General features: G+C 40.9%; 1 protein-coding gene across 1 annotated transcript in view; it reads left to right on the top strand.

The window, feature by feature from the left end:
- Positions 1–12,592, top strand: part of slc1a7a (solute carrier family 1 member 7a) — a 26,717-nt gene that overhangs the window by 5,061 nt on the left and 9,064 nt on the right. The window contains 2 exon segments of the mRNA XM_025052343.1: positions 2,454–2,533; positions 11,872–12,087. Of these exon segments, the coding sequence (XP_024908111.1) occupies positions 2,454–2,533; positions 11,872–12,087 (296 nt within the window).

Raw genomic sequence — 12,592 nt, 5'->3', positions numbered from 1 at the left:
AAAAAAAAAAAAAAGATAGATAGATAGAGCAACATTATGGCAGTGTTTCAACCACTGCGTTTGGAAAAAATGTTCAACTCAGACATATGCGGGCTCAGAGAAAAACTGATTGTAGGATAAGACCGGGATCGGCGTTCCATTCAGCTCAGCAGTTTTCTCATCCATGTAAACATAAACACACTCTTCTGAATGGAGCACAGCACAGAAACCAGGACGACCTTGACATAGCCTTAGCCCTAGCATAGCCGTTTTCACCTAAAAGCTGCTTTAGTCCTAATGCAAAAAAAAACAAAAAAAAAAAAACAAAGCTCACATTGCGCCATCGTTATTGTTGTACACAGATGTGCTCCAAATTGTCCATTCTCCCTGTTCCCTTTTTTCATCACCATGGTTCGGATTTATTTTCACAAGCCGGTCTCTTTTTTGTGCCAGTCTTTCATCACTCATTCGTCACTGAGATGAACTCTTCAGACCTCTCTAGTACACGCTCGCCTGTGCCCGAGGCTTCTAACCTTACACACTCAAATGTGTCCGATATCAAGCTGTAGTTGGCCATGACGGCTGGAACGCCTGAGAAAAAAAGGACTTTTTGCCAATAGCTGAATTGTTGAAGCTGGATAAGTAAACGTTGGGGCTCAGAAATAATGCTGCGATCTACAGAAATAGTATGCGCTACTGTTTCTTTGTTGAAATTTCCTGTTTGGTCGTTTTTTTGTTTTTTCGTCTAAGTAGACCAATTATCGTAGTTTTTAGTGCTTTTAGCTTTTGTTTTCTCTCTGGCTGAAATAGCCAAAGTCATTTTCATTTTTGTCATTTTCTGTTGAACGGGGAGAAGACTTTTATAACTAATGAAGACCACTATGCCTTGTTATTACTCACAGGTACTTTGAGGGTAGGTGATAAAAACATGCCCCAGAATTGACATTTTGAGAGTTTTTTTTTTTTTTCCCCTGGTGTTGAGACTTTTTAGCTACAGAATCATCAACTCGACATGTACTCTCGCTCAAGAGCGGCACGAAGGCTATCTGCGGAGAAACGAGGACATGGCTTTCACATGAAATGATACCGACTGCAAATGGACAGACATTAAACGGCACAGGATACATCTCAAGCCAAAATGCTTTTTTTGTTGTTGCTAATTTTAAATAGTAAATCGCAAAAAAAACAAAAACAACAACAACAACAACATGGAAAATACTTTGGAAGTCATGCAGTAAATAGTTTCATGAATATATATGTAATTAACGTTGCTGCAAATGGGGAAATACGGCCAGCTGAGACAACGAGACGGGGCGTTTTTCAACCGCACTTCGTAAGACTTGCAGAGGAAGGAGAATATTTCACATTTAATTAGGCAGTGTTTACACCGCGTGCATGAAAATGCAGATCCTATTATGGCAGATCGAAGGAACAGGTGACAAGCATACAGATGAGGAGATGTGCTGGACGTAGTCAGAAAAAAATAAATAATAAAGAAAATAAAGAACGACACACAGTAGCAGACACTCTTCTTACCGTCGTCACTGCGCTAATTTGAATATGACTGCAAGTGGAACTGATTCAAAAAGCACGGTAACAAGTACAATTTTTGACCCACCTGTTACCAGGTGTCTATGTTGGTGACCCCTAGAGGTCACCGGAGGTTACTGATTCCACCAGAGAGAGTCGGACTCGTTAATATAGGTTCGGTTTTTATTCCGACCAGGACTATGTTTTCGGCTCAATGGTTTGAAAACATCAGTACCAGTGCCAAAAATGGTCCTCCTACAGGGAGTCCTCAACATATGTCAACTTTCGTACGGTGCGACGTAACTCGATTTTCGCAACTTTGAATGCACATGCTGTACGTAAGTACCTGCTATATGTCGCGGCTACGCTAACACAGTGGAAACAGCATAATCTAGGACAAAGGTCAAACTTATTTTCACCACGGGCCACATCACCAATACAGTTCCCCTTAAAGGGCCAGTTCTAACTGTAAGATTGTATAGATCGGGGGTGCCTAACCCCTGGTCCGCGGACCAGTACCAGTCCACAGGTCAAAGACGTTTTATTTTGAAAATGTAATGACCCTTCAATGCTCAGCACCTTGGTACCGATCTGTAGTAACAGGTGGTACGGGCTGAGCAGTCCAGTGCATTTATCTTGGATGATTGTCTCGGAACTCCTTTTCATACAGAAAAAAAAATTACAAATGGAACAAGAATCCTCTAGGCTAGAAAAAAAAAAAAAAAGATCTTGTTTGTCACTGTGAGAGATTCAATTTCTGACGAGCGAGATGAAGTCGGCGAGTGAGTTGAAGCCCAGCCATCCCCTCCGCCCCCCTCCAATCTCCCACCCCCGCTTCTGTTACATTACCATGCATTAGTACACATTTGCACAATGTCCCTTCGGATGGTACAAATGTTTATCCATTAATGTCAGTTTCCTGTTCTTTTCTGTTCCACTGGCAGGAGGTGAAGTATTTTCAGTTTCCCGGAGAGCTGTTGATGAGGATGTTGAAAATGTTGATTCTGCCTCTCGTCGTTTCCAGGTAGGACCCATTTTACATTTTTACTCATGAAAACCCACAGATACTAAAAATACGTTAGGGGTCACTGTATAGCAGGGGTCCCCAAACCTCGGTGCGGGGACCGTTGCCGGCCCGTAGGTCGTTTGAGACCGGACCGCAGTGGGACAATCAGAAATGCAGTCAAATTTTGTTGAGGCTAAAAAAAAAATTTAAAAAAAAAAACTAAAGAAAGGAAGTCGCAGCAGTCCAATAATCTGTCGAGGATCATGTTGATTAAATATGAGCAGAAGGACATGCACAAAAAAAATAAATAAATAGATAAAATCACTTCATGATGTGCTCTGCAGCTTCAGCCGTCTGATTCTGTGTCGCCTAAAAAAACAAACCAACCTCTAGCTGCGTCACGGTGTCTCTCACTCCCCACGCTCTAATAACTTTACGCAACGACGACATCACTCACTGACCGCACACACCTGCCACATCATTATCGTCAGATTAATCCACTCCTGATGCTTCGTATCGACCCTAAACCTGACATGCAAAACAAGCTCAATATTTACCAGCTGGATTTTCTATTTTTAGCTACGTTACAGCTCCCCTGTCCCTCCATTCCCCAAGAAGAAAAACAAACCAAAACAAATCCAAATGAAAAAAAAAAAATAGCATTATCTTCTACCTCCACGCAGTAGTGGCTCTCCACTGCTGCAGCAAGTGAGGAAAATACCATGTCATGGTACTCAACCAAGTCAATGTGATGCTTTTTAGATTCAGGAGTTTTTAATTTGTCACATGATTGTTATCACGGTTTGGAGTACACAGTGACTTTAGGGGGAGGAGCCCTATTTTATTGGTAGGAGTAAGAAATATATATAAATATATAAATATATATGTATAATGAAATAGTGTGTGTGTGTGTTTGTGTGTGGGAGCAAGAAATATATATAAATATATACTGTAGGTATAATGAAATAGTGTGTGTGTGGGATCAGGAAACATATATAAATATATATGCATAATGAAATAGTCTGTGATTGTGTGTGGGAGCAAGAAATATATATATAAATATATATGTATAATGAAATAGTGTGTGTATGTGTGTAGGATCCAGAAATACAGTATATATACATATATATATATACATATATATATATGTATATATATATGTATATATATATATATGTATATATATATGTATAATGAAATAGAATAAGAAACATGTGACAAGGGAGAATTTAATGAATGTTAACTGCGGGGGCATTCAGTTTCGGCATATGTTATTGTTGTTGACTGTGCAGCGCGGTGTCTCAGGCGGTCACTAGGAGAGAGAGTCAAAGTCAGAGTCAGCAGAAAAATAAAATCCAAAAATTGCTACGAAACATGTTTGTGCGACTGTAGGAAACGGTAAAACCGACGGTAAAAAAAACAAAAACAAAACAAAAAATAAATTGAGTCTGTGCGGCGGGCGCAGGAAAACGTCTGACCTCGGCCGCACCATGTTCAATTTATCCTAATCGAGTGGGCGTTACACCTGCGCTTATATGAATCAGAGCGAAGCAGACAATCAGTTTCAGTATGGTGGAAAAACGGAAAAAAAAAAGTGGTGCTTGACGTGAGGACTGAAGCTTCCACTTCAGGCTGTACTTCTAATGTTGTTTTATTAATTAAAATAAAATATCATTTTACAAACCATCTCCTGATCATGAAGTGTATCTTTAGTCGACGGGCCAACTTTGTCCCGCGGGCCGTATGTTTGACACCGCCGCTTTAATTAATCCCGTGAATATGACTCATTTCAGAGCCTAGCTAATTCCAACTATGTAAATCCATTCAACGTTTTTTTCTTTTCCCCCCTCATTACTAGCCTTCTGTATAATTTCTTTTTCAATCTAGGACCTGATCTGAAACAGAGTCGCACAGTCACTTCCTGCTTAACCAAGCACCTCAGACCGCGGGGATGTAAAGCAGCACTGCCTGAGGCACTCCACACACACACACACACACACACACACACACACATCAAAATGACATCTGTGACACCCTATATTACCCTGGTGAGTCGGCGAGACTCAGAAGAAGCCCTAATATCCACACAGGAAGTGCACGGAGCTCGTTAAGTCCACCTCAGCGATGACGGAGCCGGTGCTCACACCTCGGCTCAGTCAGAGGCATTTGAGCCGATGTTAGATGTCGTTGAATCGCAATTACCGTCAGAGGAACCTTCTAAGTATTGAGGCAAAAGGAAATTCTGTTTTTCTGCCAATTCACCTCACCAGGTTCCCACCCTGTAACAACGTTACACGCCTCTAAACGAGTACTTCTAAAATGAGGTAAAAGTATCTTGTTTACATTCTACTCAAGTAAAAGTACACATGGAAAAATCCACTCAAGTAAAAGTACCCATTTTAAAATCTACTCAAGTAAAAGTACCCATCCCAAAGTCTACTCAAGTAAAAATGCCATCTACAGATTTACTCAAGTAAAAGTACCCATCGAAAAGTCTACTCGTGTAAAAGTTAAAAACAAAAAAATCGCACTCAAGTAAAAGTACCCATTAAAAAATCTGCTCAAGTAGAAATACCCATCAAAAAATGTACTCAAGTAAAAGTACCCATCGAAAAATCTACTCATGTAAAAGTTACTCAGGACGAGTCCTACATCCAATCTGCCACTGGTTGTTTTCAAATCAACAATTCAAATACCTGTGGCAGAAGTTGAGGATTCTGGAGAACACTCCTTGACATTGACCTTTAACCTCCATTTATTGTTCGCCACCAGCCATCGACAGGAATTTTCTTGCAGATTGTTTTTTTTCTAGAAAAGTACTTAAGTAAAAGGTAAAATGACCTATTCCTGAAACGACTTAAAAAACTAACAAATTACTCACGAAAACGACTCAATTGCAGTTACTTGAGTAAACGTAACTTGTTACTTTCCAGGACAGACAACTGAAAACAGAGAGGCAGGTTACGCACAGATAACAGAAACGAGCAGAGACAAACCGAAGAACAGGCCGACAAGATAACGGAACACGCAGAACTGAACAGACAGAACTCGTCCTTCGTCTCACCAGGACGAGGCGGGACGAGGGAGACGAGCACAGGGGACGGTTGTGTGCAATGACTCGGACGAGGGGGGGGGGGGAGGGAGAGAGACAGAAGGGCAGACAGATGTAACGCCGTGTTTATTCCGTCAGGTCGACTGCCGTGAGCGCCGAACGGCTGCTAAATCTGCATCGCTGTACGCCAGGAGATTTTTAAAATGCAATTTGGCTTCCGTTAAAGTTCTGCCTCCTTAGAGTTTAGATGCAGGGAATCTCTTCTGCCACATGTCATCAGACTGCACAACATCCATCCATCCATCCATCTATCTATCCATCTATCCATCCATCCATCTATTCATCCATCCATCCAAAAAAAAAAAAAAAAATCAACATCTCTACATCTCCACTAAGGAGCCTTAGGCATCTTTCTTCATCACTTCATGGGATTACTGTAATGCTCTTGCCTGGCGAAGATGCAGCAGGGTGGAGCGTAAGCTCCATATGGTCCTTTGTGACAGACCTACAGCGCGTTCTCCAATCCTCACCGTTCCGACAGCTCCACATGAGAGGTCACGCCGTAATCCCATCTCTGAGACAGAACACAAAGGATGGTCTGTGAGCAGGATCTCGCATTATTAAACTACCTGTCAATAACAACAACCAGCGGAAGTCCTTGAGGAACCTCTGGAGCAGCACGCCTCAGAGCTGTCATAGCCGCGCGCACATATATTAACTCGTGCATGATTCGTATCTCTGTGAACCGGTCGACGTGGTTTCTTTTGGCTACAGCGGGCTCCAGAAACACAAAACGAAAAATGAGCTTGTCGCTGAGACCGAGCGCGAGAGGCTTTCGTATAAGGCAAAAAAAAATCATTTAAATAATGAAAAAAATAATGAAGAAATACCACGTATTACGTTATTGAAACCAGCTAACTGATGTTTTATCACGAAGCAATGACGTGCAATAAGAAAAACAAAATACATTCTCAATGTTAAAAAGCTCATACCGCTAGGAATCAGTGACTTTTCCGGTAGGCTCCTGTGTGTTATGCTAGTAGCGTACTTCTGTCTGTGAATGGCGGTTTGTGTATATATATGTGCGAGAGAGAACGGTAGTGAAACTTGAGAGCGGTTTGATCCCTGTCATCGTTGAAGTGTCAGTTGGTTACACAGCAGCTGTTAAAACTCTGTTTATGTTCTGTTGTGGCTGATAATAAAGACTTCCAGAAACTTCCCTGTTTCTGTTTACCTCTGCTGAGGACAAGCACAAAGCTAATGTTAGCTTCGGCCCTGGAACAGATCGCTAAATCTCCCCTGTGCATTTCCAACTACAGTCGAGGCGCCGAAGCGGGAAAGAGCTAACGGGTAACTAGCCATGAACAGGCACTGTTCGGAAAAAAACATTTATTTAATTAATAGTGAAAAAACACTTTATATGTATAATTCTTTTTTTCTTCTTAAATTTAGTGGGTACGACTTATATCCAGGTGCGCTCAATAGTCCGGAAACTACGGTAATATAGATACAGAACAAGGTTGTTAGCTTGTATACCGCCATGCTTTCTGTCAATAGATTTACCCAAAACATAAGCCGATGCCCTGCGACAGACTGAATAAGAAGCTCGACAACAAAAACAAGAACAAAAATAGCCCTGTCGCGGCTGTTCAACCGGTGATAGATCCTGAACGCTCAAACATTCACTGGCAGAAATGAAAGAAACACAAAAGAGCAGACTCATCTGGTCAGCGATAAGTGTGTCCTCGGGGCACCGAAGACTCTTGTGAGGATAATGAGGAGAGTTGACAAAGAGTTGAGAAAATTAATTCCTTAAAAGAGAAGGTCAGGATCTCATTCACATAAACACGGGAGGGAATCACACAATGGAGCCAGTAGCTCAAACCTCTCTGTAAATTCTGAGCTCCTCTCTTTGATGAGCACAGAACCAACAGTTAACCCTGTGAGCTCGTACATTAGTGTTTGTATTCCAGGGTAACCGATGTTAGCTAAGTATGCTAAACACGCAAAAGACCAAACTGAGCGATTCCAATTAAGGGTGTGAGATTTTGAGCCTTGGCTCATATTTTACGTTTGAAATCCCAGGACAAAACTCCAAACAAAACGTTGCCGAAAGACGTGTACGTAATGAAATGTTGTGATTCTCCCGCTTCGGTTTACTCACAACGCACTTGCAAAGTGTGACGCCTGGGCCTGTTTATGTGAACACCACTGTGATACAATCACAGGAATTGAAGAAAGACGCATCACCTTGGTTGCTCTCATATTCAGTCATTATAACGACGTACTAGCCTTTAACTGTTCCGTTATAAAAATGGGTAAAATAACCCAGCGAGGGGCAGTGAGCGAGACAGAGGCGAAAGAGTTTCGGGTCCTCTAACGTAGGAGAAGAGAAAAGGTGTCGAGTGGAAAGACGGAGCTCGGTTTAGCACTCGACGTTTCCTCGTATCATGAGAAGAAAAAAAATCTTGCAATAGTTGCTTACTTGTAACTTGGAAAACTTTTTTGTTGGGTTTGAATCATTTTTAAAAGGAGACAGGGATACGCTTCAGTAATACATTAACTGGCATTTTATGTAAAAAAAAGAGAGAGAGAGAGAGAGAGGAAAAAAACACTAGAAAAGATTAAGCCTTCTCTAGTGTTTATGAAGAAGCCACATGATACCACTTCATAACCTGCAGCTCCGGCTTCGCTGACACATTCCCATTTGTGTTTCCGAAGAAAACGACTGCTTTCGTTTCTGTTCGCACTCTTTCAAATACTTCACCTTACACTATGGCAGCTACACCAACAGTTGCCTCAGATTATAGTCTTTACAGAAAAGAAATCTCAGACCAGCCCTGGAGCCCATTCTCTTTTGCGTTCCATCTGTGCAATCATTTCGTCATCTTTTCCGAAATGACATCTCTTTTGACATTTCGGCGGAAACCTCCAGTAGCTTATTATTGTTTGATTCACGTACGGCGTAGCGGAAAAGCGAACGGTCCACTTTATATGCAAATGGAGCACTTTGCTTAAGTTCGTTCCCGACTGCCGGTCTTTACTCACATTAGCTAGAGGTTTTTAAGGAAGTTACGGAGTGAGGAGAACGAGGATTTAATTAGCAGCCCAGTGTTTTTATTCAGGCTCTGGGAATTAACATGTAAATGGAGTCAATTTGTGAGTAATATTGGGATGACATTTTGAACACACTTTAACGCGCGCAGAATGACGTGACCTCTATATCCAATTATGCCACAAACGTCCACTCATTGGCAATAAAGGGAAATAATTCCCTAATCAAGTTATGTTGTGCTGAATGAGATAACCGTAACGTATTTTTGTTACATCAGAATCTTCTCAGTATATTTCCATGTTAATAATGCCATCATATGGTTTAGCCACCACTAAAAGTCATATAAAGAAAATGTCCTTTTTTTAAAAAATCACAATAACCATGATAAATTATGACAAATAATGCAATTAATCACGATTAATTGTTAATTTCTTCAACGGGTTATGCGTAAAAAAAATTTTAAAAAATCAATTGAATGCCCTAATAATATATATATGTATATATATGCATATTATATATATAATATATGTATATATATATATATATGCATATTATATATATAATATATGTATATATATATATATATGCATATTATATTATATATATATATATATGATAGCAAATGTTATAAAATGCACTAAGTATCTAAAAAAACATTTTTAATTCTCTAATTACTAATATAATTCAGAATCCCTGGAAAACATTAATGGTTTTCAGAACCAAAAGATTTTTTTTTTTTCAGAATGAGAAAACTTAAAAACATCCACTTACTGGATTCTCAAGACCAGGCAGGAACAAATGAAAGAAATGGCATGAATTATGTTGTAGACTGAACACCAAAATGAACTGACAGGGACTGAGTGATGGAGAGAGGGCAGCAGGTGACATGAGGGAGACTAATGACAGACCCAGCTGAGTGTGATGACACTAATCAACAGACAGGCAGCAGGGGGAAAGGAGACAGACGTTGTCTATACTATATCTTTGTCAATGGTTGAGCTGCGTCGTCCTTGGTTTGATTATTTATCACAAATAATCAAGTTAGAAAAAACAAAAAACCCACTTCATTTAACCAAACTTGAATGGTTGACAGGTAAAATTAATTAGGAGAAAGAACTGTGTTTTTTCTTTGTATTTCTTTGACCTTGGCAACACGTGACGGCTGAAATACGATTGGATATTGACGTCTTATGACGGCGACGCCCTCGGCCTACAGCGTTTCACCGTTAGGTGTACTTTTATTTCTAGTTTTTTTTGTATCTCAGGAAGACAGCTTTGTTTATGTCCGCCCGTTGTACGCCATCTTTTTTTGCTCTTCATTATAATTAGCCTGTCGTCATCAATGCTATTGGCTGTGACCAACACGACGCGAGAGCAATAGTTTCCCCGACCAAAAGCTTCCATTTTTCTAGATATTATTTTGCAATATGTTATTGTATGAAAGTCCCAAGGCAAAGAGGAAGAGAGAAATAAAGCAAGGGCTAAAATAACCCAGCGAGGGACAGAGTGAATTTAGCCAAAAGAAACGGCTTACGAAATTGTTGAGCTCTAAATGCAAGATATGTAAACAATTAGGTTTTTTTGTTGTTGTTTTTTTTCTTCTAATTTCAGACTCGTAGATCCTTGTGTCTAAAAAGCCGAAAAAAAATGCTGTCGTTCTGTGCACTATTCAAGGCTAAATGAGATATTTTTCATCAAACATACGGCCCGTGGGCCAAATCCGGCCCGCAGGTGTGTTCAATGCGGCCCACTTGAAATTTGAAAATAAAAAAAAATTAAGGATATTTCTTTGTAAGATTATAAATAACAAGAACAATAATTAAATATCTCATAAACTTTGACGCCACCGATTTACATCAACCCCATCACGTGACGCTTTCATCGCTCGACTAAAGTTTCACGTCACAACCCATCGGTGGAGCTGAGCAGTCTGTAAAAAGTTTCAGGAAACAGCGGCAACTCAGACTCCCTCGGACTTCCTGCAGGTGTTAGCGACAGAACCCCGCGGCAACTCAGAGTAGAAAAGCATCAGGAAATAAGTGGTTCTGTGTTGACACTAAAAATACGGAGAGAGAAAGAAAAAAAAAACCCAGACGGGCGCTGCGACGGAATGACGCTTTTCGAGGGTTGAAATATAGAATATTATAATATAAAAAAAATTGAAAGAATCGTATGATTTGGAATACCCGACTCAAGATAAGTAATTCTAGTCTATCACCAGCAAAACTACAAGAACACGACGTTCGCGGAATTCGAGGTAAACCGATCGCAACGGCATAGCATACCCCGATACTTGCGAAACAAAATCAGCTGCACTGCAGATGTGAATATCATGGTGGGAAAAGCTGCTGAAAATATATGCCTATGTTTGGAATTTAAAAAAAAAAAAAGAATTCCAACTATGAAGGGTTTGGGGAATGCACGCAAGGGAGTTGATGGTTCAGTACCTCCAACGAGGTTAAGAACCACTGCTCCAGCCTATTAGGGTGAGGAGATTACAATCTCAAAGCCTGCATGTCTGACCCGCCTTATGAAACTGGCTCTTCAGATTCCTTTGACCTGTGGCTCGCCCACGTCTAGAGAGACTGAGGCGAGGTGAGAACTGTACTTTCACAACACATTCATGATGTAACTGACGTTCTCTCAGGTGTTCACAGAATTCAAAGTACAGCCTCGAGGAATGTTCTAAGACAGTAAACCCCAGAACAGGGATGTCAAACATACGACCCGCGGACCAAAATTGGCCCGCTTGGGGTGTCAATTCGGCCCGCTTAATGAATTTGAAAATCTAAAAAATAAAAAATAAAAAAATAAACACTTTATGTTCAGATAATGTTTTGGGTGCAGTAGTTTAGGACTCAAAATGAAAAAAAGAGATTATGTTCAGATAATGTTTTGGGTGCAGTAATTTAGGACTCAAAATGAAAAAAAAAGAACGTATTTTCCGGATTATAAGTCGCTTTTTTTTTCCTCCTTAGTCTGGGTTTGCGAACTTATACTGATGTGCGATTTATGTATTAAAATATATAATTTCACATGTTTGTTATTTTCACACTGACAGCCACTAGAGGGCACTCCTTAAGCTGGCTGGTGCGATTTATAATTCGGAGCGACTTATATATGTTTGGGTTTTGTTTTTTTTTCTTCCTCATCGGTTTTTGCAGATCTTTCAGGGGTTGATCGTGAACTTCCCGCCACTGTTTACATAGAGAATACCAATGCTTTTCTTTTTGCATTTTTTTCTTTTAGTCTAATGTCAGGTCTCGCCGCCCTGGACGCCAAGTGTTCCAGCCGACTGGGCATCATGACCATCTCCTACTACCTCTGGACCACCTTCGTGGCCGTGGTAGTGGGCATCGTGATGGTCTACATCATCCACCCCGGGGGAGCTGCTCAGAAGGAGGACTCTGATGAGAGCAAGAAGCCCATGACCAGCTCCGCTGACGCTCTGCTGGATCTCATTCGGTAAGAACTGGATGTCGCACTCGCTAGTTCCCCCTTGTGGAGATTCGTATACTACTCTTTAAATGAATATGCGTTACGTATCGGGGAAGGTAGACGTTGATCAGGTGATGAAAGTTTATTCCGACTTAAACAGACGCTAGCAAGGCAGGCACGAATCGGAAACTGGCGACAGGACCACAAAAACACCACAATAACAATGACCCAACCAGGCTGAGTGAGGCAGAGAGGTGTGTGTGTATAATTATAGCCAGGGCACCAGGTGACACCAGTGAGAATAATGACAGAGACACAGGTGTGAGTAATGGCACTGATTACACAGCAGAGGCAGCAGAGACAGCCTGACCTCACAGTGTGGGGTCTCGAACACGAAATCTAAACTAGAACCCTTAGTTACCTGTAACAACATTTTAAAAGCTTTGAGTGTCGAGTGTCGCGGAAGCTTTTGAGTCGATGTCGACGGTTATTGACGGGTTTATTTCAGTAAGACTAAATGACCCCTATAAAA

Source organism: Cynoglossus semilaevis, chromosome 20, assembly GCF_000523025.1.
Source record: "Cynoglossus semilaevis isolate Cse_v1.0 chromosome 20, Cse_v1.0, whole genome shotgun sequence".
Classification (NCBI taxonomy): Eukaryota; Metazoa; Chordata; class Actinopteri; order Pleuronectiformes; family Cynoglossidae; genus Cynoglossus; species Cynoglossus semilaevis.
This window is presented reverse-complemented; position numbering and strand designations above follow the sequence as displayed.